This window comes from Panonychus citri, unplaced genomic scaffold (assembly GCF_014898815.1).
Source record: "Panonychus citri isolate SS breed McGregor unplaced genomic scaffold, ASM1489881v1 Contig00108, whole genome shotgun sequence".
NCBI classification, from domain to species: Eukaryota; Metazoa; Arthropoda; class Arachnida; order Trombidiformes; family Tetranychidae; genus Panonychus; species Panonychus citri.
Window position 1 is genome coordinate 1,159,137 of NW_026515513.1, and position 26,257 is coordinate 1,185,393.

Sequence of the window (26,257 nt, forward strand, 5' to 3'; positions counted from 1 at the left end):
TTCAAACCAATTCAAATCAATTTCCTCTTCAATTTTCATCATTAAAAGAAAAGAAAATCTAGTTACACAATTAAAGGTAAGAATTAAATTGTAAATAGAAACAAATTGTAATTCTATTAACCTTTTGTTACTTTAGTCACAACATCTTTTGGTATTTATTGTGATTCATTTTAATGATTATGTTTACATTGTTTTTCTTTTAATCATCATCTCCATTTTAATCACAATTAACTCAATTTATGTTGATTTTAAATCCTATTAAAGGGGATAGTCTTGGTGATCAACATTTTAATTGGAATTTAATTTTATACGGTTCATGTAAATAGTAAGTGTAAATGCTTTTTATTAATCATCTTTTTCTCTTTTCAATTCCATCAATATTAGACTTTTTTTTTCTTTTCTTTTTTTCCCTCTAGTTAATCCTTTCGGCCATTTTGTGACTCTCTTTGTGTGTCTAATCTCAATGTTAAATCAACGGATTTCATCTGCTTTTGGTATTGGTTTCACCTTTTTATCTTGTGTCTGTTTACTTTAATTTAAAAGGTTATTCGGTTGATGACAAAATCGTTGATTTTTAATTTGATTGTCATTGTTTTTACTTTAGATTGGGGAAACTGACAATCAAATTAACAATGTAAATTATCAATTGTTTTGGATGGATTATTGTTGGTTGGTAACATTGGTGACGATTTTTTAGAGTTGGTAGGTTAATCGTTGTTTTCCCTCCATTTGCTTGGGTGGCTTTTGGTTTGATTTTTTTCATGTTTGTTTTTTTTATATCTTAAAGGATTTTAATTTGTTCATTTCGAGTTTTTTTTTTAATTATTAGGGGATTGGTTTTATTTTGGGTAATTTTTTTATTTGTTTGGGGGTTGATTGAATTTCTAATAATGAGATGATTCTTCCTTCTCAGTTATAAAGACTTGCCTGATTCCTCCAGGAACCTGACTGGTGGTTACCCAAGATCTGTGCTTGGCTCTAATCATTGAAAGATTACTTTCAGCGCTATCAGCTCGATCTTCAGCAGCCTCCAATTCTCTCTGGAATCGTCGGACTCGGGATAGATTCTGGGCGCTCATTCCCTCCTAGAAATGTAACCAATTCCATTGGATGTCAAGTATAAATAGAAACAGTTAATAGAAACAATTAGTATTTTTCTTGTCAACTAATAGAATTTTCGTTTTGTCTCTTTTTCCAGTTTCTCTTACCGTTTCAGCGAGTTGCCTCTTGTAAACCTTAACCTTCTCGTTCAATTTGTCACAGGCTTCTTGAAGAAGTGTAACATTCTTGTGGTCTTCCTCGGATTGTACAAGCAATTCCTTAACTCGGTGTTCCTTCTTTCTCATGATCTTCTGGGTCTCGGCGTGTCTTCTCTTCTCTTCTTCCAATTCAATCTCAACATCTCTAATTCGACTTTCCAATTTAGCAAGAACCCGTTTACCTCCAGCCAAAGCATTAGCTTCAACCTCTTCAAGACGAACCTGTAAACTCTTAACCTCAACTTCAAGTGACTTCTTGATTGATTCAATCTTAACATATCGTTCTTGTTCCTCAATCAAAATGTCTTTGGTGGATTTAAGTTCAATGGTAAATCGTTGTACTCTCTCATCAGATAGCTGTTTAAATGAAAGAAAAAGGAAACGATCAGAAAATTGATTATGGTTAATCTATTAGGAATACTAACTCTCAACTCCTTGTGGACCTCATCATAATCAGCTTGAAGAGCAGAATACTCGGTTTCCAATTTACTCTTGGCAGATGATAAGTTGATGTTAATTGTGGTCAATTCATTAATTCTTGTTTGTGATTCCTCGTATTGTTGTTCAGCGGTTCGCTTAGCCCGAATTGTTTGCTCAAGGGTAACTCGAAGCTCGTCCAATTCAGCTTGAAGAGCTTGGTTTCGTCGTTGTTGAGCTCCCAATTGGTCAACAGCTTGTTGCAATTGTCGGTGAACCTCATCGTAATGGGCTTGGAGTTCCTGTTTAATGGATCAAAAGAGTTATGAAAATTTCTACTCTTTGTTTGTCTGTGAACATTTCGACTTTTGCAGTTAATACTCACGCTAATTTGAAGAGATTGTCGTTTGATTGTCTTTTGGAGTTCCAAGTTTTGTTTGTTGGCAACATCCAAGCTCATTTCGAGCTCGGTGATTTGAGCTTGCATCTTCTTCTTGATTCGAGCTACTTCAGTCTTGAGTTTAGCCTCAGCCTCAGCTAATCGCATATTCAATTGTTCAATCTCAATTTGCATTTGTTTCCTATTGGATTCATTGGTGAATAGAAATTAATCAAAAATTAAGCCAATATTTATAATTTCTGAAACTATTATCTACTTACCTAAGGGATTCTAATTCTTCTTCCTTGGCAAGAAGTCTTCGTTCATAATCATGTCGAACTTGAGCCAATTCAGCAGCCAAACGTTGAGCCTTCGCCTCTTCTTGTTTCCTCATAGCTTCAGATTCCTTATAAGCAGCGCTAAGCTCTTCTCGCTCATTTTCTAAACGTTTAATCTCAATTTCCATTTCGTGGATTCGTCGGTGAGCATCGTTAAGAGCAGACTTAGCATCGGAAAGGTCATCTATATATTTTCAACGAATAATAAGTTAATCATATGAGTTTTCATTCCTTTTTTTTCTTTCTTTCGTTGTTATAACACCAACCTTGCAATTTCTTGTTTTCTCGTGCCAAGGCTTCCTTTTGATCCTTCAATTTCTCGTATTCGTGTGTCAATTTCTGTAATTCAGCCATCTTGTTTCTCAAGTCTCGTTGAGCATTTTCTAACATACCATTGAGCTCATCAACCTTGGTCTTAAGATCAAGATTAGATCGCTCAAGAGCAGCACATCTCTTTTCCAAGTTTTGAGCATGGGTTGTGGCCTTTGATTTGAAAAAAAAACAAGTTTCATTAATATTTACGAAAGTTAATCAACTATTCCTGTTTCCTTTTAGAATCCCTATTAGCTCACCTTCTCGAGGTCCATGATGAGAACCTCAACTTCACTTTGGAGTCGAGATTTTTGCTTCTCAAGAGAACTGCATTTGTTAAGAAGTGATTCCAATTGCTCTTCGTACTCGGAAATCTTTTGTGCCATCTTTCGTCTGGAATTGTGATGAAAAGAAATGTTTTTGTAACGAATATTGTAAAAACTTTTATTCTAAAGTTAATTCTATTTACCGTAATTCCTCGACTTCATCGTTGTGAGCTTGGAGCTCAGCTTCGTATTTAGATTTCCATGAAGCACAATCTCCATTGGCTTTAGCTAATTGTCTCTCAATGTCAAGACGTGCTTCCGATTCCTCCTCAAGTTGAACTTTAAGAGATTCCAATTCAATTTCAATGGTGTGGCAATGGTTTTCAAGGGAAGATCGTTTCTAAATGGAGAAGAAAAGACAAACTTTAGTCCCAGTTTTTGGTTTCGTTTGATCCGCTCAACAGCCACCGATTACTTACCCTCTCTTCGTCCTCTAATCGTCGCTTGGTGTCTTCCAATTGAATAGCCAATTGACTCTTAATATGATTGGAATTCTCCAAATGAACCTTATACTCGTGAACCTCCTTGATCAATTCAGTATTTTCTTGGGATAATCGGCTCTTTGTTGCGGTAACCTCATTCACTGTTCGAGTTAACTCTTCAATTCTGATGCTTGATTCATGAACAGTGTGTTCCAACTTTTCAACAGTCTTTTGGATAACCAATTTATCCTTGTTAGCAGTTTCAATTTGGTTTAAAAGCTCATAAACCTCAGCTTGAAACTTTTGCTTCTCCTTGTCAGACCTTTATAATTGAACAATACAAAAATAAGACAATTGACATTTCATTCATGATCTTTGAATCTCCTTTCAGTTCAAGGACCCAGGACCTAAAGACTTACTTATTTTTCGCCTTTTGCAATTGATCAACTTGATCTTGCATCTCAGCAACGGCAGCTTGGTGTTTTGATCGTAAATGATGAGCATTCTCTTCACTCTCCAAATGAACATCTTCCAAAAGTTTTCTAAGCTTGGCAAGTTCAGAATCCCGTTTCTTATTCATTTCGGCCTAAAGTTGACATCGACACAAATCATTAGTCAACTAACTTATTTCGTCCTTTTGAATAAGTTTTACTTACGAAAGTTTCACTTGAACCTTCAGTCTCTTCGAGTCGTTCAGAAAGGCTCATCAATTGAACAGTTAAATCAGATTTCTCTCGTTCGATCTGAAATTTAGCAAAGAAAATAACGATAATTTTTAATTGGTGGAAAATGATTCGTCATTAGTCATAATCTATACTGGAATCAATCAAAAAATCGTGAATTTATCGGATTTTCATTTCTACTTAAATTGTCAATCATTGAATTTTGATCTATCAACAATCAAACCTATTAATTGTTTTCTTATTTATAGATATTTTGTTTTTGGTGAAGAAATGATTGTCTTGTCATATTGGTTTGTCAAAGAAGCTTAATTGTGATTAATCAAGATGTTGTGTAAGTATTTAAATCTTATCAAGTATTGACTGATGATTATTATTTTCTGTATCTTTCAATTAATCTTAGATAATTCAAGGAACGATAATTCTGGAAACTGATAAATATTATTATACATATTATATATTTCTGGAATCCAATGTCTGAACATGGTGAAAAAAGTTACTCTCTAGGTAGGTTAGTGAACTGAACAGTCCAAATTTACCGATCTACTTGGCAAATAGTTGAAAAACAGTTAGAAAGTATTCTTAGTGCAGTTTAGTATTGATAAATTTTGGCACCTTTTTGTGTGCAAGATTTTCCCTCTGTCTCTTTCTCACTTTATCAGAATGAGAACGAAAAAGATAGAGGGAGGGAGAAAGAGGAGCGACATGATGATAATGATGGTAGGGAAATAGAAGAGAAAAAGAAAGAAGAGAGAGAGATGGAAGACAGATAAGGTGGAGAACGAATCGTTGGTATACTTTCTTGTTAGTGTTTTTTCATCTTCTTCTCTTTGAAAGAGACACACACACTCTCTCTCTCTCTCTCCCTCTCTCTCTGTCTCTTTTGCTTTCCTGAATCTTTGGTGAAAACTGAAAAATCTTCTGGCTTGTGTACTTATATGTATGCGAATTCGAGGACGATGCTGGATCTTTGCCAGTCGTGATTAATTGGAGAAAAAGAGAATAATATAAAAGATTCATCCATTTAACTTCTAAGAATGTCAATATATCTCGAATCTCTAAAATATTTTCTGTCCTTTTTTTTCCTATTCTAATGTAATAACATTTAAAACAGTAGATTCATTTTTTCCTCTTCTATCGTTTTCATGTAATTATTTTCTGTCCATTTTTATCCTAACAGTTTTACCATCAATCTCAAAAAAAAAGTTCATGGGGATTTGGATATTCATTGAACCTCGATAATGGATTGTAAAACTAGATAAACTGTCACCATTTCTGTATTTAGGTTAATCATTGGTAGAGGTGATGATGATGATAGATAAACTTGGAAAATCATAATCACTTACTGATATTGGATAAGATGAGGTTATCATGACGATTATGTTAACCTTGGTTTCAAGATGTAATAACTTGCTGATGAATTTTATATTTCTGGACCCAAAAATTTACTCATAATTTTCAAGTTAATTTTCTGTTAAGAAAATTGAAAGCTAGAGATTGATTTTTTCCATTGAAATTTCTCTCTCTCTCTCTTTTCGAGGATTTCATCACGATTATTGGCCCACTATCTGTTATATCAACAAGTTTTCTTTTCGTTTTTGAATCAACAACTGATTCTCATTGAGAAAACTAAACATTGATTGTTGGTTAATCTATTTTTGGCTTTATCCTCATCTGGTACTTGATCTATGATTTCTGATGATGCTGATAAATACTACGATTAATGTTTCAATTTCAAGGGCTATGATAAATTTTTTTTCTCATCGAAACATAACTTAACAGATGAAATGAGATTATCACTAATCTGGAAAATGATGATTTAAACAACAAGGAGAACTAATCAAATTCGCAAATAATTTGAGAGACAAATGAATCTAAAGTGTATCCAAGCGAAGATGAAATTCGACGATTTCCTTTTTTTCGCTTTCATATTTTAGTTCGAAACAATGTTCCCAATCAATTGGAAATATGAATTCGATTAGTGTTTGAAAAATTTTCGCTGAAAGCTAAGGATTTACTGAATAGAAAATAACCTAAGATTAGAATTACGAGAGAGAGAGAGAGATGATGATGATGATGATGATGATGACGATAGAAGAGAAAGAGAGAAATTGCTCTTTCTTCAACTAACTGAACTTTTCTTCGCTATTTTTGGTCGTATAACTTTTTCTCCTCTTTCATTTATTACTCATACGATTTCTCTTTCTTTTCTTTCTTTATCATCATGTAAATAGAATGTTTTTCTCTTTATCCAAGTTCCTAACGAATCGAGAGCCAAGTCAACGAAAAGAATAGGAAAGAGACATGATACTGAGAAATTCCCCTGCTATTGGAATCTTTATATTTCTCTCCCTCTCCCTCTTTCTCTCTCTTTTTCTCTTTCTAATTTATATACCATATATTTCAATGGATCAAGTTATCATCGTAACTAAGATAGTCATAATTTTTTCGAACTCAACATTTTGACTCGAAAAAACTTCTACCCTGAAATGGTTCATAAAGTTAGTTCCTGGCTTCTGAAACTAAGAATTCCTGTCTAATAATTTCCGATAATATTTCTATTCACAACTAAATTCAGGAAGAGAAATCAACAAATCTTAAGAATCATTAATCTCTCGATGATGAGACTGAACTAATATCTGACCCATGGATAATTAATAATTAGCTGTTAATCCATTAATGAATTACTTATGGATCTTTGATTCTGATCAGTCTGGACTCAAAGATGAAAATAATTGTTACAATTTGACAATTTAACTACTTAGGTAACTGATTATGATTATCAATCTTTTCAACAATTTGAACTAATTTCAATCTTAATTATTTTCTTTTTAAGTAACCTTCTCCTCTTTCTCTCTCTACTGTGGATCTATTTTGGGATTATCCAAGTCTCTCCCACTTGACTCACACCATAATCATCATCATCTTAATCATTACCATCCTCAACAACAACATTGGAATCAGCAGAATAAGCAACAAAAACAAACTACAATCAAGCACAGAAATGAAGTCAAGGAATTTTAAGGAAATGAAGGTTACACCATGAAGTAGCTCCTTAAGTTGAAATAAGAACCGTAAATGATTTACAATCAACACTAGTGGAAATTAGGATAATCTAAGAGATTATCCGAATTTGGGATGAAATGATTCAAATATCCGATAGTTTTTTTCTTTGATTTTATCCGTATAGTTGAAGGTTAACAATTTTCGACATGATTGAATGTTCATTTCTTACCCTTTGTCTGAGTTCCCGTTCACTTTCCAAATCTTCATGAAGAAGTCGGATTTTATCCTGGAGAAAGTAAAGAAAAAGTTAAAATCAATTAATCGTTGAAATTATGAGATCGCTTTTGGTTTTATGGCAAAACTTGAAATCGTTAGTAAAGATCATAATTAAGCCTATCGACCACTGTAATCAATGGTTAAAGTCAAAGTGAAAGAAGTGTTAATGATATAATATTTGCTGAAGAATCGAGAGATTTTCAATATCTGATTGTTTTTTGTTATTCTTTTATATTAGATTTGATTATGGAAAAGCCAATTCGAGGAGGATAATCAATTTAATTAATCAACTTACCTCGAGCCTAGTAAGGGCTCCGATATCTGTTCCATATTCAAGATCCAAATGACCACCACCACCGGATGATTTGTACATATATTTAGTTGACCTAACGGTTGAGGAACTCATGATTGTTGATTATTTTGATATGATGATACAAGTTAATTAACTTTTTTTCTGCGTTTTGAGTTAATTGCGTCAAAAACAAACAAACGAACAAAAAAACAAAGAAACTGTTGATTTGCTTGGAAAATGACCAAAGCAATAGAAAGCAAATGAACAAGGATACAAAGAGTCCACAAGTATATTGTTGATGGTGTTGTTGATGGTAATGATGACGATGATGATTCTTATTTAATTGTTGAATTTTCTCTCTGCAACAAAAGGCGAAAACTTTTTTCTTTTCTCTCTCTTCTCTCTCACTCGAAAATGATTTTCGTTTCCTTAAATTTCACCTAACGAGCAAATTTTGAGACTTAAAAAGTTGACGCTCTTTGCCTTTGGTATCTATGGTACAAATCGCTGGTTTGGTGCATGAATATCATCGGATACTTAAGGTTCGCATGCTCGATAATCTCTGAATAATCAGGGGTGAGCATGATCCTCATGATGAACATCTTCCTGGATGATATTCGTGGCCCACCTTAACACTTGTTTTGGAGAAAGTTTCAGGAGAAGTTATTTTCTCTTCCTCCTCTTCTTCATCTTTCATGATCTCTTTCTTTTTTTCTCTTCCTAAAACTTTCCATTCCTAAGATTAGAACTGAGGAGAAAATCAGGATGATGAAGGGAGGAAGAGAAATGAGCAGAAATAAGGAGAGAGAGAGAGAGAGAGAGAGAGAGAGATGAGAACAACCAAAAGCTGATGATAATGATGAAGATGAAGAGAATAGTAAAAATCTCGATGAAAGTTAAGACACTTTTCTTTGCTATTTTTGGTCTTGCTCTTCAGTTTATCTCTCTAATTTAGTTTCTCTTCGAGTTCTAGTCGCTCTCCCCTATCATCATCTTCGTCTTCGTCTTCATCTTCATATCTCTTTCTTTTTTCTCTTGTAGTATTTTCTCATCCGCTTCTTTCTTCAGGCTCCTTTCGATGTGATGGAAGCCAAGTCGATAAAGGAGAAAAGTCAAAGAAGCTGAAAATTCCTATTCTATTAGAATTCATTTTCATCCTCATCTTTTATCATCATCATCATCATCATTATATTTACTTTTCATTAAATCAAATTCTCGCTTTTTTTGGGAGAAAATTTTTTCTTCCAAAATTATTTCAAGAGATTTTCACTTTCGTCTTCCCCTGAAAACCAGTGATTTCTGGTGAAAAACTAAGAACTTTAATCATAATTATAAACCTCACAATCAATTTAAATGATTAACCTTATTGTTTTCGCTCTAATTGTGATAATTAATTACTTTAGCTTGAAAATCAATCTATGAAATTAGATAATGATAATTATTTTTTTCATTTCCCTCATGTTGATTATCAATAACATCATGACAATAACACCCACTGACTATTAACAAAACAAAATTTATTAATAGCTTATAACAATTAACTAACTAAACATTTCGTTTGCAAGCTTAACTTTTGATTAATAGACTCTAGTGATTAATAATTTATTCCGACGAAATTAATTCATTACTCTGTTTACTTTCAATCGGTAATCAAATACAAAGGCAGTTCTACCTGTTGATTAGCTGAATTCTTACAGTTTCTTGATGATGATAATTATCATGAACATTATGACAGAAAAAATTGTCTCGATGTAACTAAATTAATGTTAATCACTTCTCGGTTGCATCTTCGAGAATTGTACTATTTGGCTAATCGTATACATGTTTAAGCTTCGTTTCTCTTAATCATCTTTTGCTTAATCATCATCATTTCGATAACATTACAAGAATTAAGAGAAAAGGTAACGAAGATTAATAAAAGACACTGAGGGGAAAACTGGGTTACCAAGAAATTGGAATAAAAAAGAACTCGAAACAATTTGATTACCACAACTAAATTTATTTCTCATTCTTCCAACAATTAAATAGATTAGTAGACTCTTTTTCCAATAGATGTCTATGTTATCTTAATCTTCTAGAATTTAGATTATTGTAAAGGCGGTAAAAAGAACGAGATTAATTGTTTTGAAAGTTTTTCTGTTCACAAAAGTTTCCAACACTGATTTTCAATTAATGGATAATAGAAATCATCATGTGAATGATGATTAGATGTAGTGAGCTTTAACCAATTTCCAATTTCCAATAACGATTATTGATTACGATTAAGCATAACCAACGATAATCTCAACTAGAGTGATAACCAATTGAATCTCTATGTAAGCATGAACGTAACAATGTTTCTGATTGTTACAAGGTAACAGAAGTGATAATTGAATGTCAAACATGATAACTGAGAGAAATAGTAAATTAAATTTTAGAATCGTCTCCTGATTTAACCATACAAGCTAATCTGGTAATTAGTTAATAGTTAATAATTGATCCTCCCCTTCTTTCAGATATGTTTCTTATTTTCAACTTTATCAATTTTACCGGTGAGATTTAATCTGTCAAATGGATAATCTTGAAAATCACTTGATCCAGTTACATTAATGATTACATAAGTATCGGAAATTTCATCTACTTTTACTTTCAAAAGGTCAGTAAATTGATCGTCACCTTTTGATGGTTCAGGTGACTTTGAGTGGACATTGGTAACAATTAGAAAAAGGGACAAGAGAACAATTAAATTAACGGTAACAATATAACCCTTCATGGTCTCAGGGATAACTCAGTTTTCTAGGAAAAGAAATTATCATTAATAATTATCTGTGATCAATTTATTATTTTCCATTTTCAATGGAAAACTATCGATAAAATTAATCAATCAGTTACAATAATCATCTAGCAATAATGAGTTAATCGACATAACGACCGTTTCATAATCGGTTGCATTCTGATTGTAACTTTATTTCATGATTTTATCAAAATTTAAGCTTGATTATCAATATATTCGGGAGTTGGTATAATGTTAATAATGACGATGATTTTTTTTAATATAACTCGAAGTTCGTTTAATTTTTAACATGCAACTGAAAATATATCATTCGGTTGTTATTACACCATTGATATGAACAAAAAATTCCCATTTTCTGATATAAGATTCACAGAAAATTTGACAAACTTGGAAATCGAATGTTCCGAAATCAATAACTTTGATATGGAAATCTGAACATTAATATCACTTTTATTATCAACAAAACAATACAATATTCATTGAAAGTCTCTGATTAGCTGATCATGATTTAACTGACAAAACAAACCAAAAAAGGCTAAATTACAATTTAAAGTGAGCTGATTTAAATTGAGATACAAAATCAATTGATTAATATACAAATGATAGATTAAATAATGTCAACAGCGATTACCTTAAATGTTTAATCAAAAGTAAAACGTTTCGATATAACTATTAATAGAAATATAAAAAGTATTTAATGAGAAATCAATTTGTTCACTAGCAATCAATTGTTTTACTTAAATCCATCAATTAATATTAATTGTTGATAATTGCTAGTTCTGTCAATATGAAATCACTCATTTACTCAGTTTGTATTGTTCTGGTCATCGGTATTGTCCATTGTGCTTCAACTGGATCAACGAAAGACAATCAATCAAAAGATGTTGTTGCTCAAACTTTACAATTAACCAGCCAATTAATTGAATTTACTGATACTTCAATTGTGATCAACATAACTGGACCTGCGGTTTATGAAAAAACTAAATTGTCAGCAATTAACTTCAATATCAGCTATCAAGGTAAAAAGAATGGTAAAAATGCTTGGATTCCAATGACTGAACGTAAGTGAGATTATGTGACGAAAGAGTGTTAGCAATTAACACTAATTGTGAAAAAATTTTCGTTTAATTACAGAATCTAATTGGACCATTGAGAATGTTGACCATTCTAATAAGGAAATTTTCGTAAAGAAATTAACAGTAATTCAACTTAAAGCAAAGGTCCGATATCAACTCGAAATTTCAGGTCAATACGATAAAAAGATTTTATCGAGCGAACCAAAAAGTTTGGTCGTTCGTATGAAAGCCTATAAGCCGAAAGGATCTTTGAAAAACCAGGTCATTCTACAGTTGAAAGGAACGAACCCGAAAACTTATTTCGTTCAAGTTTATCGAGTAAGTAAATGGAAAACGTTGATCTGAATGCTCACCTAGTAGAATTTATTGTAAATGTCATTTTCTCTTCCGATTATATTATTAGATTGATGGAGATAAAAACGTTATCATTATTGATGAAACTCTTGATGCTTCAGTTGGAAGCTCGACAACTTTGGACAATCTTCAAGCCGGGAAAAAATATCAGATCAAATTCTGGTATATTTGTACTCAGAATGTTATCTCACCTCCCGAATACATTGATTATCAAGCTTAAATTGTAATAATTTGATAAAACCATGAAATAAAATCACAATCAGAATTCAACTAATTATGAAACAGTCGTTTTGATTAACTTTTTGTTGCAGGGTGATTATTATAACAATTGATTTTCTTTTCCATTGAAAATGATAAATAATTTATCGATCACAATTTAGATAAGATTAAACTATCGATTCATTTTTTCCGTAGAAAATTGAGTTATCACAATCAAGATAAATTTCTTCGTCTAATTATTAACTGATTTCAACAATTCTACGTTCACAGTTTTCACAATAACTGAGACCATGAAGCTTTATATTGTTACCGTTAATTTAATTGTTCTCTTGTCCCTTTTTCTAATTGTTACCAATGTCCACTCAAAGTCACCTGAACCATCAAAAGGTGACGATCAATTTACTGACCTTTTGAAAGTAAAAGTAGATGAAATTTCCGATACTTATGTAATCATTAATGTAACTGGATCAAGTGATTTTCAAGATTATCCATTTGACAGATTAAATCTCACCGGTAAAATTGATAAAGTTGAAAATAAGAAACATATCTGGATACCTGTGGATGAAGGTGAGTATCAATATATTTAGATAATCTTTACCATAATCTAATCCACAGGTTAATCCATTTGTTTTTCATCAAGACAGGCTTTCAATTCAATGTGACCAAAAGTATTCATAATAATAAAACCCAATCGATTAGTAATCTAATCAAAATTGATAACCTTCAACCTAATCAACTTTATCGGTTTAAAATTGTGGGAAAGTATGGAAATGTGATCTATGTCGATACTGAGCCCGAACATGTGGACATTACGACGAAACCATTGGCACCTAAAGGTACCGTTAATAAGCAGATAAGTTTATCGTTAGAAGGAACCAACGTCAAAACTTATTTCGTTCAAGTTGATAAGGTAAACCAATTTTCTAGTAGATTAATTGATTAAGCATTCGGATTAATCTCTTTGATTATCACCTTACAGGTTGTTAAACGAAACAGATTAGAGACTGTGATTAACTCAACGATCTCATCGTCGCATTCTGATTACATAACTTTGGACAATTTAAAATCGGGTACAAGATATTCAATTAAACTCTGGTACTTGGATAATAACAAGAAAACTTCAGCAATCAAAACAATTGATTATAAAGCTTAATTAGTTAGACAATCAATAAATAAATGTGATAAAAGTTAAATTGATGTGTTGATCGTTTTATTAATTGTGAAATTGGTTAAGTTGTTTACTCAGATTTAATTGTGATGTTCAGTTGGGAGATTAAGGCAAATGATTTAGATTATAAAACTTCATTGATGAACTGGAATGATGACGATGCTGATGATTGTTGTTACTTAAGAGATTAAGATTAAGATGATCCCGAATATGATAGGTCATAATATTCGCGTCCTTTTTGGTTGTATTTCGCTTTATGAATAGCAGCCAATTTATCTCGAGCTTCGTGAAGTTCACGTTCTTTTCTCAATATCTCTTCTCGAGCCGATATTTCGATTGCTATTGAAGGTACTTTACGTTTACTGATCACCAAACTTGTCTCTTCGTTAACCTCGATCGCTCGTTGAGCGGCCAAAACCAAAGCATCGGTCGCTCTTTTAACCGCATTTCCAGCCGCTTGAAGTCGTAACATGGTCTTTGAATCTGGATCAGCTTTCACTTGACAGGCAACCAAAAGATGAGCCGTTGATGTGGCTACTTGTTTAGCAGCTGAAATGAGTTTTTCTTCAGAAGCGTGACCCTGGACAAGAGCATTAGCCGCTTCGACTAAACTGTGAGTTGCAGCGGCTACTAAACGAGCAGCGGAAATTAAACCTTCAGACCATTCACCATCGTCAGAACGTGAAACTGGGTGATTAGAAAGTCGACCTGCGGCAACAAGTTCCCGTTGTGCTGCACAAGCGGCACGTAAAAGGGCAGCAGTAGCAGCGGTTATCGATTTAGCTGCTTCAAGAATCATTTCATCAAAGCTCATGTCATCATGAGGAAGCTAAGAAAAAGAGTAAAAGAAAATAGAAAATGAAAAACTCGAAATGTTTAAAATCAATTCCATCATAGTGCCAACATACCTTTATACTGACTCGACGTGGTTGTAAACTGGCCAACTTTTGGGCTGCAGCATCGATCGAAGCGGCTGCACCAAGAAGTTCAGTCTCGGCGATAACCGTTGGATCATCTGGATCAACCCAATCTGAACCTTTCAACATTTCAGCACAAGAGACAATCTCAGTTACCGAAGATGCGATATCCCGAGACATTTCAATTAGTATCTGTCTCTCTTCATTAGTGGCCCCAGATGACCGTTGGACACACTGACGAACCATTTGTAAAAGTTGTCGATACTTAAGAGCACAACCTCGGCCAACATCAAGAGTTCGTGATCGTAGTTCACTTGAATCAGAAGCATAAGCAGCCTGTCTTGTGGTCACCAAAAGGTCAAAAATCGCCTTTCGACCCAAATTGGCCGCAGTAATAATATCATCCTGTCGTCCACTGTTACCAGCGGCAACTGATTTAGCTGTTGCAATGGTCACCGGTTTGGTTATACGAATCAAATCCTCTGGAGTTGAATGTTTCCTTGGTGGTTCCGATGAATCAAATAATCGCAATTCTTGATCGATGGCCGCAATTGTCTGTTCAAGAGCTCGAGTTCCTCTTTGGTGTTCATCTTCAACCGTTTTCACAGTTTTCAACAGCGATGTTACATTTGAAATCATATGCTACCAGTGAAAAAAAAACGAAAACAAAGAGAAATTGATAAATTAGATTCGATTACAATAAGAATAGCCATTGGTCAAGGAGAGCAATTCAAACCCATTATCAGTGACCAAACATGATTAATATACTTTTATATTCAATACCAAAACGACATCGATATTAAATGTAAATTAATCTCTGATTAGAACAAAAAAAAAGTCAGAGATAGTTAATTGCTTTTCTTGTGATTAATCAAACCTCAGACTAAGAGTTAACGATAATTTTGAATATGTGTTGCTTGTAATTGTGTTGGTTAAATTGTGCTGGTTAAACAAATCAGACAATCAATTAGTTTTATCAAAGTAACAAGTTTGATACAAATCTAATATTTATATAAATTATGTTAGCAATTGGATCTTATTGTAATAAGAATAACAATTTAAATGTAAATCTTGTTAATTGTGATATCTTTTAATTGTCTACCAACCTTGGCTGATTCCTTCATCGATATCATGGTTGGATCATCGTTACTCTTGCCTGAGGCTGATTTAGTTGCAATCACAAGGTCACCTAGAGCAGTGGCAACATCCTTTGCCGAGTTCAACAGCAATACCTGAGCTTCAGAGTTCCTAGAACCCAATGAGGTCGCTCCTTGTTTAACCTCATCGGCCAATTTAACGATCGCTTCAACCGCACTTCCAGCAGCATCGGCCAATTTTTCCTGATCCGATGCAGCGCCGACAAATAATGCTTTCGTATCCTCGACCAGCGCTTTGGCACATTTGAGGATACTTTCCCTATGAGCGGCAAATGAATCGTCAGGATCTTCCGGATTAAGTGTTCCCGCAGTGGCAAACATGATCGTTGTATCAAGGTCACCAATGATTCCCGAAACAACCGATGCCGCATTGATACAAGCCTGAGTTCCCCTTGAACCGGCCTGAAGAGCGGCCAGTACATAAGATGCTTTCTCACAAACATGGTGACTTTGCTGAGTTACATCATGTTGAGCTCTTAAATCATCTGGATCATCTTGAACTCCACCGGTCACTTTGGTCAACTGGATACAAGCGCTTCCCAATTCCTGGACACTACTTTTAATCCTGTTTCCAACCTAAATTATTGAAAGACCAACAATTGATTTATTACACAATCAAATCAGTGTGATTTAAATTTGATACTTACCTCGTAATTAGCTGTAGTACCAACCGCCCCAATAGTGTTTAGTGTTAACGATGAAAAGTTTGATGCAAGTTGATTAGTCAATTCACCCAATTGATCAACCTCTTTGTTAACTGATTTTGTATTCTGTGAGTAAATTAATTGTTAACAAAAATACATAAAAAATTCAATTCATTTGAAGAAAAGGTAATAATTGTGGTACTTACAATTTCTTGAGCAATTCGAGTGATCTCTCTCAATAGATTAATCATTCGTGTTTGATAATCGACGAAACTTAAATTTGGATCAATAAGATCACCACTGAATGAATATCGTCCATCCATCCGTCCGATTGATTTACTGATTGAATCGACAACAACAGGTACATGAGCCGCTCCTGGGCTGGTTGTTTGAAGCGTATGCGATAGATCATTAATGGCCTCTTTTAGACATTCCCCGCTTCGTCGACATCGGCATGAGTATCAGTGTTTTTAGCATTACCACCCGACTCTTTTACCGAGAAAACCATTTGAAGTCCACATTCGCAAACAGTTTTCGTTTGACTAAATAGAGTTGATTGAATTCGTCCATTTGAAATCTTTGAAATAGCGCCGATAACATTGTCCACCAATGGATCAAAATAAGCAGAGAATCCGGTAACCCGGTGTCCAAGACTTTCGGCCTCACATTTACCTGTAACCCGAAGAGGGTCAATCTTATCAGCGATCTCAAGTAAAGTTGAGTGTAAAATTTCACGATAAGTTTTAAATGAATGATCAGCTCGAGGGGAAAGTGTTTGTTGGTGTAAACTCATTGAAGCCGAATCAAGGTCACGAATGTTTCGTCGTAATTTCTCAATTGCCAGGTCACATTCCCGTTGACCAGGAGCTGCTTCCTTGAGAGCAGAGATTAAAGTTTGGACAGAAGTGTCAACCGATTCACCATGAGTGGACAACATACTCCAACCTGGTCCATCTTGAGGTTTTAAGATCAACGATTTAGCCGTGGTCAGTAGGTTACAAAATGAGTCGCAGGTTTGCTTAGCCGCACTTGTGATTGGTAATTGTGATAGTCGAGCCTTGTCACTGATTCGAGCGGGAATTCCGGCAAATTCATCAGATGACGCGAAAGCGGTGAGATTTTGAACGGCCTCGATTAAAGGCTTAGTTGCTTGGGAACAATGTTTACGAACGACCTCCGAGTTTGGCTGTGAGTCGAGCGTTTTAATCTCTTTACCAAAGCGGCTGTAGCATTGGCCACATCTTTGGCTGATTGGACGAAATGTCTCTTTGCAATTGGATTGTTTGTTCGAGATGAGGCCAATCGGCAGGAATTACAAAGGGATGATGTATGACGAGCTATGGCTGTAGCTGCAGCCAAGATTTGTTGTTGGCTGGACGATCGATCGGTCAATTTTTCGCAAGCTTCGGTAATCGCATCGTTAGACTTGTGGAAAGTTGAAATGTCAACAAGACCTGGACGACCAGCGACCGATGTTGAATCAGCAGCAGCAATTAAATAAGCTGATTGAGCGGAAGTCTCAATAAGATCACAAACTGAATCAGCGCCCTCACGAACAGAGTTACAGAAGGTCTCAGACTCACATCGTTCCGCTGAGTTACCAATGTTGGTCATAATGTCACGAAGTTTCTGTGAAATTGTAATAATACCATCGAGACAATTAAAATAACTAAGCAAGTTAATCGGCTCAATAGTATTATCCAACATTGGCTTAGCCATTTGAATTCGTCTGATAGCTGCGTCGACTTCCGTTTGACCTGGAGCACCAGTTGAACATAAGTTTATCAAATTACTTATCGCATCGCTAAGAGATCTCTGTGAGGCTCCAAGAGTATTTTTGGCCGATAGCGAATGAGGGTCAGATGAAACCGATCGAGCCGATAAAAGTAATTTACTACTGGACGACGATATCGATTGTAAACTCGAGACCATTGTTTTCCTGATCGATTCATCTTTGATTCCGCCGACCATTTCCATTCCAGTGGTGGCAAATGAGCCGAAAACGGTTGTGAACCTTTTCGAGGATGATGATAGATTGACTGGTGATCTTGAGTTTGCGACAACATCAGACGCAGATTCGTTCAAACGATTGGCAGCGGCAATTAAATTGTTCGAAAGATCAACATAAGACTTTTTACTCGACATCGAACTTGATGAGACACTTGTAAACAAAGTGTTCGATTCGTTGATTGTTCTAATTGCATCATCGATATCTCGATGTCCTGGCATTGAATTGATACAATTACTCAAAGCATTCGAAACATTTTTAGCAACGTAAGTGAGTCTTGGTTGGCGTTCTTTGTCATTGATATTTTCTAGCGCCCATTTTGTTTCTTCAAAAAGTTCGATTGATTTTTGTAGAACATCAATTGAATTTTGAAGAGTTCGAACCTGAAATTCTGGGTCACTTGAAGTGGCAGCAACACCTCTTACAGATCGAGTCATATCTCTTAAGGCGATTGTTGTATCTCGAGCAGCGGCACCAACATGAACCTCGTTTCCTTGAGAAGCGGCAGTCAACAGTTCAGCCATTCCAGAGCCAACAGTTTTACAATCGACGCTCAGCTGAGTGATACACCTTTCTATCGTCTCACCTGGAAGTGGTTTAAGTGTCCCTCGAACAGCGGCCTTTTTATTTCCGTTTACCTCAACGATCAATTCTTTGACGGCTTCAATGGCATTTTCAATCTCGAATGAGGTGTAACAAGCTTCTTGTGCTTTTATAAGGCTAATTTTCAATTCGGAAATGGCCTCGTCGAGTTGTTGAGCAGAGTTACGAAGAGACAGTGAACTCGAAGGATCCGAGATATTTGGTATAGCGGCTTTCGAGGTGTTGGCCATTCGCGAGGTTGGGTCAATAAAAGCTTCACATGCATTGATCAATTGAATCTGAGCAACCGGATCATCGGGGTTGGTGTGAACGTCTTTGATTCCGGAAACAACGGACGGCATTGAATCTGAAACCTCGGAGCAGATTAATTCCAGTTCATCGTGAAGTATACGGTTAGTATTGTGTTGACCTGCCCCGTGAATGGCAGCGATATTCTGTGTGGCCGCAGAAGCCGTTTGACGGGCACAAACTTCCAGCCGATTGATGACCTTCTTACGAAGAGCATTGGAAACCGCTGTATTGGTCGCGTTGACCACATCTTCGGCTGCTTTTTTCAAGGCTGCTTGTGATTTAGAATCGTGAGGATTAGTGGCACATCCTTTTGCAGCATCAACCAGGCGACTTGTAGCATCGGCCAAAACTCTAGCAGCGGCCAAAAGTCGCTTTTGAATATCTATCATTTAAATGCAAGTGTTAGTCATGTTAGATTAAAATTTTCTTTCTCGAAAAAAAAAACAAAAGTTGAAGGTCAAACTTTTACCTGAGTCAGATTGTGTTCCCGCTTTACCCTTAATGTCGGTGATCAATTGTGAGGTCGCTTGGCCAATACTTTAGCCTGTTTGACCATTTCACCAGCGTCACCAGTTGAACTGAACAATTTATCGGTCGCATCAATAATCGTATCGACTGGACCATCGTTTTCGGTAACTTTTTTCGCTCGGTGTGAACCATACATATTGACCTGATCTAAGAGCTGATTTAAAGCTCGAGTAACAGCTGCAGCAGCTTCTCTAAGATCAGCTATGAGCTTAGGATCTTTACAAGATAATTGACAAGCTTTCAAAACATTTTCAACCGCTCGAGCGACCTTCTTACAGGCCTCCGTTAACTCCTTCTGACAAGATGGATTTTGTATCGTTGGTGAGACCACTTTAGCCGTTGTCACCAATTGACTTGTAGCCAAAGCACATTCGTTAGCTGATTCAATTACTTTCGCTATTTATAAACAAATAAAACATGAATCAACTCAATGTAACATGGGAATTTGTATATTGACAGGATTTCTCACCTTGATCTGATGGATCACATTTCGCTGTAACATCTTTAGCTTTGAGGACCAAAGTGGCCGCAGCATTGGCTACATGTTTAGCGATCGATAAGAGGATATCGGTTGTTTCTCGATCGCATTCATCTTCTTCGCCGATAGTTGCAAGAACGGCATGAGAAGCTTCACCAACTCGTCCAGCTGAATTAAGAAGTTGAGGTCGACTTGGTTTACTTGTTGGTTCAGCGGCTTTGAGAAGATCGGAAAAGGCTTTACATAATCGACGAGCTGCATCCAAAAGTTCATCTCCTTTGGCTTCGTCTTCCATAAGTGTGGCGATAACTCGAACATCTTTGGACATTTCCGGTAAATTAGATGTAATTGTCGAAACAGCAGCGCCAATCGCTGGAGCCATTGTTTCCAACTCTTTAGGTGGAACTCCAGTTAAAGTGACCAATTGAGCTGTAGCCGCATTCATCGCGGACAATTGAGAGGCCACATTTTGTTTCTTAACATCCATTTGACTTTGCTTCCATTTCTTAGCACTTGGATCGTTACCAATGTCCGGTAATCGAGCCTTTGATGACAACTCTTTCTCCGCCTTTTTGATAACCTCTTTACCGGCCTCAATAGTTGACAATAAAGCCCTTTGAGGACCAGAAAGTCCAGTTGAATGAATCGCTGGTTTTTTAATCTCATTACTTGGAACATGTCCAACATGAGCGTGACCCTTAACGGTGGTCATTTGAACGGGAGGCATCGATCTCTCAATGGTTATCTCAGGCTCTTTGGTGGCTGCTCGTAAAACCGCAGGCATTGCTATGGAATTAACTTCGGGCTGTGCTAATTTAGGTGAAGGTGCTGGTTGGTACTGAAGGATTGTCGCCTTGTAAGGTGCAACCGAATCTTCAACCATAGTCGAACCTTCATCACCTTCAATTCCAAAATGATCTTTAGCCTTTTTCCGTTTCAAAATGATATCAATATAACCAGCGATCAATTGAGCGATCTGTTCACCTTCATTCGTTTGAACTGAATAATATGAATCAGAATAATCACCAAAATCAAGAGTAAATGAATTAGGTGAGGCAGCCCAACGCTTGACCGTTGTAAGCGGCCATGTTTCGAGAATCTCTTTGGTCCTTTCGTCAAGTCGTAAAACTGAATCTTTGGTAACCCCCAATAATCTTGGTGACAATTTATTTTTCCCTTTAATCTTTTCCTTGACCAGGAAAAAGGTGACACCATAAGTTTTCAGCGATCGAGCCAATTGAACGTATTTAACTTTAGCATCAAGTTCACTGAGGCCAAATTGTTTACGATGAGCGGTAAAGATAAATTTCTCAATTCGCTTCACTTTAACCAATTCCTTGGGAAGATAATCTTTTAGATCAAGAAATCCTGTTCGATGTTTAGATTCTGAATGGTCACCATATTGAATTTGACATTGAATCCCAGCAAAGGTTATCGCTTGTTCCTGGGTCACTGGGTGAGTACCTTTGATAATCGCATCTCGAGTTTGAACGTACAAAAGGTTAAGCTGAACAGGGTCACCAGAATCGATATTTGAATCGGAGAAGAAAAATTTTCTCCTCAATAAAAGTGTCTCATTTTCACCGATCCCTTGGTCAGGTAAAGTTTTCGACTGGTCAACCCAATCAAGATCATCATCGGTTTTCAATTTTTTCTTAAGCGTTTCCATTGTTTGGTCCACTGTTTTATCTTTATCTCGTTTCTCTCTACGAAGAGTTAATGTCCGACTTGAATGGTCACTTTTCTTCAGTTCATCGGCCACTTCACGAACCAAACTGTATTCATCGTGATTTGTTAAACCTATTCAAATGAATTTCGAACCATTGATTAATAAAGTATCATCCAAATCTCGAATGTCAGGTCAAAACTTACCTATTTTCGTACAAATTATCACCATTAAATTGGCCACTGTTTGGGATTCGTCGACAAGGACAGTTTTAACTGACCCGTCCAGCATTCGTATACGAAGTGGCCTCATCTTACGTTTTAATTCAATCGTTTTCTGGTCAGATTTCTGATTGGGAAAAGATGAGTTAATCAAATGATTAGACATGATTATTGATTCAATAAAGTTCTGTCAACGATTAACTTTAATTTCGATTAACTTTGATTCTAGTTAAAGTCCTTGGTTTAAATTAACTTGATTAAATATGATTCAATTTCATATAATTAATATGACACATCAATGACACAACTTAAATTGCAACTCAAAAACAATCAAAATAAAAATGAAGACTTGATCAAATTCTGGATTATTTTGACAGAAATTAGGTAAGTGTTGAAACAATTAACTTAATCACGGTCAAGTTGTGGTGAAAAAGACACAGGATTAAGATGATTTCGGTTATTGGATGAAGATTGAGAGTATAAAAGATGAGTTTTGAAAGGAAAAGAGAGGGAGGAAGAAGATGATGATTGAGAGAAGATGAAGAAAAATGAAAAGAGACTTGAATAGACAGAGACTAAGAAAGAGAAAGAGAGGGTGGAGAAGATAATGATTAGAATAAATTGTTGGTATTATTCATCATCATTCACGATTCTCATCTTCAAAGACACAGTCTCTGTGTGTCGTTGTTTTCATCTCTGAATTTTGCGAGAAAATTTTGGCGCAAGTACTTATATGTATGCGATTTCAAGCATCAAGCTGGATCTTTGCCAGTCCGTGATTAATTGGGAAGAAGCAGAAATACAAGAGTTTATAATCATGATGATCATCATTAGTGAAAACTAACATTGATTGTTGGGATAATCTATTTTCGGACTAATCCTGGTGTTTTTCATCTGTTGCTCATGATACTCGTTACATGTTACGATTTCAAGGGCTACTAAGAAATCTCTCTCTCTCTCTCTCTCTCTCTCTCTCTCTCTCTCTCTCTCTCTCTCTCTCTGAAATGAAAATGGAGAAGGAAAATTTTGATTATAAATGTAACTGAATTCACCTTACCAGAATGTATTAGGAAAGACCATTCAGTACATGATGATGATCAAACAATAATAACAACAGTTATAACAAAGAAAAAAACAAAAGTCAAAAAAGATGATACAAAATAAGAAAAAAAGTTTCCATGTTGTATTCATGTTTCAGGCTGGAAATGGATAACGTATTGAGATTTTTTTGTTAGGGGTTATCGGAATTTGCATGACAAATGAATTATATGCAAGGAAAGAGGCAATTGTCCAAATCGACGCGGTTATGGTTAAGGTTAACTCTTTATGTTTGGTTGAGATGAAACGTTTTAATGGAAGGACAATTGCCATGTAACGGTCAGCAGAAAGTACGGTTAAAGAGAAAACGGTTACACCTATGGACACATCACGAACAAATTCCGATAATTTACAAAGAAATTGACAGTAAGGCCAAGAGTCGAAGGAGTAAATGGTTGAAACAAAGGGTAAGGCGCCGGTAATAATAAGTACACCAATGGAAAGGCTTATGATGTAAGTGTTAGGGATTGTTCTCATTGATTTATTACGTAAAAAGACAAATATAATTGTACCATTTCCTATCAAGCCTTTTATGAACAATATCCCAAATACGATTGGTACGATATATGTTTCAGGTCGATATTCATATGGTACATAAGTATCGTTGTCGGCTAGAGTTCCGTTGAATTTTAAGTTTATTGTATCAGCTAAAATGTTGTTGTTCAATGATATGGATGATGGTGAAGATGATGATATTGTTGATAGTAAGTCAAAATTAAATCGTAATAAAGGATAACATTGATTAGAAGATGAGTTTGAATTTACATCGAAAAAATAATATTTTCATCATCTTCATGAGGTTCATTTTTTGTTTATTCTTGGCATTCAGTGGATAAACATAAAAAAGATATAACAAACACCATAATATGATTCACAATGAAATAAAAGATAACCTTAATTTGTAATATTAAGTGAATATTATTATCATTTTGATTTTATCTTTTACTTTTCATTATTTATAACATCATCTTCATGGAGAATGAGTCTCTCTCTCTCTCTCTCTCTCTCTCTCTGCTTATTATTCAGCAATTGGAATACAATTTGGTGATTCAATTTGAAAAGACCATTGAACTTGGAATTGTAATAGATGGCGAAGAGAATATTATTTTTAACAATTAATTTTGATTGCGACAGTTTTCCGGAATCAATTGTCTTTTTCCAGGCAATTTTGTTTTTTTATCCAATTTACAACTAATTTCATCTTAATTAGTTTTCACAATTTGATTAGGTAAACTTATCACTCTCTTGACTGCAATAGTTACTATTTTAAGATTTCCTCTTTTTCGTATTTACATAAGTCATCCAACTTGACTCATCATCTTATCATCATCCTAATCTGCATCATCGTCAGAATTTGGGTGAAAAGAAACCAAAACAAACTAGAAAATTAATCTCACAATGGAAATTAAGTCAAGGATTTTAAAAGAGATGAAGGTTAATCCATGAAACAGTTTCTACACAAGAAGAGGAAACAAACACGATAATCTTCATAGTAGATTATCCAATTACTAGAAAACGAGAAAAAAAACTCGAAATTGAGTCAGTCCAATGTCTAATTTTCGTTTGAAAATTTAAAGATCATTTCGATATCTTTTTAACTCCTCAGACTCATTTTTCCATTAAATTTAAACTAAAACAATATGAAGATTATTTGATTGGAAATCGAGATTAAAATAGAAAAATATTAACCTAAATTCAGTGTAAATAAATTATTAATCATTTTGATTAATATTCCAATTTGTTCTAGTTTTGGTTTCCTCTTCTCGATAAATTCGGAACTTTTAATTCCTAGTTTTTCATCCTACTCGAATTCACGAAACTTTTTCAAAAGTTTTGCCAGAATTTTCATCTAATCGAGTGGGTAGTTGATAGACCGAAAAGTTGTCAACTCGAAAATTGATAAAATCTTTGAATTAAATTCAAAATTTTCTCTGCAATCGAAACCCATTTCTATCTAATGGTCAATTCTTAATTGTTGAGTGTCAATCATCAACTGATATTCAATTAGAATCATCTTTAATTTAATCACATGATCAATTATCGTTGTATCTAACCTCTAATTACGATTATAGTTGGTAACCAGAGTTCACTAATTGTCAATCAAATTCAATTTCATGATTTTCATCAACTGAAATTTCGTTTCATCATAACAATCAACTAATGATATCGATTGGAAATAAACTTTGAATGAAAGATCAATAATATTTGATAAAAAGCTCATCCATCAAATTGAATATTCAACAAGAAATCGGATATAATAATTTTCGAGGTGCAAAATGGGCTACGCTTCTGGCGAGATATCAATTGGCCTCATTTGAACAATTTCACACTCGAACTCGATTATTGCTTAGAACATTTTCCACTACTACCCACGTACAGTTTTCTCCTTCGAACTGAAAAGAAAAATGTTCACAATAATATCAACTGAAATTAGAACTTTTAATAAAAATCGAAATTCTAACTTAACTTTCTTTTCTCGATCAGTTAATTTTCCAATAATTTAAATATGATTAATGATAATTCATTCAATAAATACTCTCAATTGACAGCTTGAAATCAGTTCTAAATCATTTGTATAATAATTAACGTAACGAGTAAACAATTAAACCTTAATTACTATCTATTGGTAAAATATACACAATTGATTACTGTTTAGTCTGAGATAATAGTTTCTACAATTAACTAGATTCACTTAATTCCAAGGTTAACAATCAATTCTATTAGGAAGCAAATTTGAATTCAAATGAGACATTAATCGAGACAATTAGTAGATATAAAAAGAAATGAATAATTAAATGAGTTCGAACCTCGAATCGAGTATGAGCTCCAATGTCTGGTCCATATTCAAAGTCCGAGTGTCCACTGCTACTTCCTGGAGGTTTGTAGCTAAATTTACCTGACCTAATGGAACTCATGGTTGATTAATTGTTACCAATTCTCGATGATGATGAAACTTCTTGATTATTACAAATGATCACAGAAAAACAAACTAACAAGTAACAAAAAAAAACAGAAACCAAAAATCCACAAATGGTTAATTGTTGACTCGTAATTTAATCGTTGAAGTTCAATTATAATTCTGGTGAACTGATTTTCTCTAGAGTAAAACTTTTGTGGTTTGTTCAATGCTCGATATTCAGAGATGAGCATGAGCCTTTCCAATAATCGTCTCCCTGGATGATGAACGAATTGAATCTAGAGAAAAGTCTCTCTCTCTCTTCCTCTTCATCTCCTCTCTTTTCATCTCTTTTCATCTTCTTTCAAAGTTTAAAATTAGAGAGAAATTGAGATTATGATGAGAAGGAAGAAGATGAGAGTTAAATATAAGAGAAGATGAAAATTAAGAGAA

At 34.8% G+C, this 26,257-nt stretch overlaps 4 protein-coding genes and 1 long non-coding RNA gene across 7 annotated transcripts; 3 read left to right on the forward strand and 2 right to left on the reverse strand.

Annotated features, from left to right (window-relative positions):
- Nucleotides 1-319: 319 nt before the first annotated feature.
- LOC128389474 (paramyosin-like) lies at nucleotides 320-7,850 on the reverse strand. Its single transcript, XM_053349074.1, has 13 exons — nucleotides 7,711-7,850; nucleotides 7,369-7,425; nucleotides 4,110-4,196; nucleotides 3,873-4,039; nucleotides 3,451-3,775; nucleotides 3,175-3,371; nucleotides 2,966-3,098; nucleotides 2,660-2,876; nucleotides 2,337-2,577; nucleotides 2,062-2,257; nucleotides 1,685-1,978; nucleotides 1,209-1,616; nucleotides 320-1,085 (listed from the first exon to the last, which is right to left on the reverse strand). The coding sequence occupies exons 1-13, from the start codon at nucleotides 7,819-7,821 to the stop codon at nucleotides 885-887; spliced, it is 2,634 nt and encodes an 877-aa protein (XP_053205049.1). The 5' UTR covers nucleotides 7,822-7,850; the 3' UTR covers nucleotides 320-884.
- LOC128389478 (uncharacterized) lies at nucleotides 4,033-8,019 on the forward strand. 3 transcript variants are annotated; one of them, XR_008325471.1, is made up of 7 exons: nucleotides 4,033-4,289; nucleotides 4,385-4,467; nucleotides 4,537-4,640; nucleotides 5,314-6,634; nucleotides 6,712-6,898; nucleotides 6,970-7,509; nucleotides 7,654-8,019. It is a non-coding gene; the product is annotated as an uncharacterized LOC128389478 (long non-coding RNA). The 3 variants fall into 3 exon arrangements; XR_008325472.1 differs by having other exon boundaries at nucleotides 4,537-4,644; nucleotides 5,314-6,898; XR_008325470.1 differs by having other exon boundaries at nucleotides 5,314-6,898.
- A 3,161-nt stretch (nucleotides 8,020-11,180) lies between these two features.
- LOC128389594 (uncharacterized) lies at nucleotides 11,181-12,184 on the forward strand. Its single transcript, XM_053349206.1, has 3 exons — nucleotides 11,181-11,541; nucleotides 11,615-11,874; nucleotides 11,960-12,184. The coding sequence occupies exons 1-3, from the start codon at nucleotides 11,268-11,270 to the stop codon at nucleotides 12,128-12,130; spliced, it is 705 nt and encodes a 234-aa protein (XP_053205181.1). The 5' UTR covers nucleotides 11,181-11,267; the 3' UTR covers nucleotides 12,131-12,184.
- Nucleotides 12,185-12,370: 186 nt separating this feature from the next.
- On the forward strand, nucleotides 12,371-13,322 carry LOC128389593 (uncharacterized). Its single transcript, XM_053349205.1, has 3 exons — nucleotides 12,371-12,696; nucleotides 12,774-13,039; nucleotides 13,109-13,322. Exons 1-3 carry the CDS (start codon nucleotides 12,420-12,422, stop codon nucleotides 13,280-13,282), a joined length of 717 nt encoding a protein of 238 aa, XP_053205180.1. The 5' UTR covers nucleotides 12,371-12,419; the 3' UTR covers nucleotides 13,283-13,322.
- On the reverse strand, nucleotides 13,323-26,075 carry LOC128389591 (talin-1-like). The gene is given in 12 exon segments (XM_053349204.1): nucleotides 13,323-14,126; nucleotides 14,206-14,856; nucleotides 15,321-15,947; nucleotides 16,019-16,141; nucleotides 16,222-16,451; nucleotides 16,454-17,230; nucleotides 17,233-19,299; nucleotides 19,387-19,446; nucleotides 19,449-19,841; nucleotides 19,915-21,723; nucleotides 21,796-21,937; nucleotides 25,716-26,075. Coding segments are annotated over 12 exon segments (7,623 nt in total). The 5' UTR covers nucleotides 25,824-26,075; the 3' UTR covers nucleotides 13,323-13,490.
- Nucleotides 26,076-26,257: the final 182 nt, after the last annotated feature.

Bases quoted from the DNA above. Each gene is read 5' to 3' on its own strand.
- LOC128389474 (XM_053349074.1), bottom strand. From the start codon at position 7,821: ATGAGTTCCTCAACCGTTAGGTCAACTAAATATATGTACAAATCATCC. The intron at 4,040-4,109 runs GTAAGTAAAACT...TGTCAACTTTAG, and splicing joins AAGGTTCAAGTGAAACTTTC to GCCGAAATGAATAAGAAACG. The intron at 2,258-2,336 runs GTAAGTAGATAA...TGAATCCAATAG, and splicing joins GAAGAATTAGAATCCCTTAG to GAAACAAATGCAAATTGAGA.
- LOC128389594 (XM_053349206.1), top strand. From the start codon at position 11,268: ATGAAATCACTCATTTACTCAGTTTGTATTGTTCTGGTCATCGGTATT. The intron at 11,542-11,614 runs GTAAGTGAGATT...GTTTAATTACAG, and splicing joins TTGGATTCCAATGACTGAAC to AATCTAATTGGACCATTGAG. The intron at 11,875-11,959 runs GTAAGTAAATGG...TTATATTATTAG, and splicing joins ATTTCGTTCAAGTTTATCGA to ATTGATGGAGATAAAAACGT.
- LOC128389593 (XM_053349205.1), top strand. From the start codon at position 12,420: ATGAAGCTTTATATTGTTACCGTTAATTTAATTGTTCTCTTGTCCCTT. The intron at 12,697-12,773 runs GTGAGTATCAAT...TCATCAAGACAG, and splicing joins CTGGATACCTGTGGATGAAG to GCTTTCAATTCAATGTGACC. The intron at 13,040-13,108 runs GTAAACCAATTT...ATCACCTTACAG, and splicing joins ATTTCGTTCAAGTTGATAAG to GTTGTTAAACGAAACAGATT.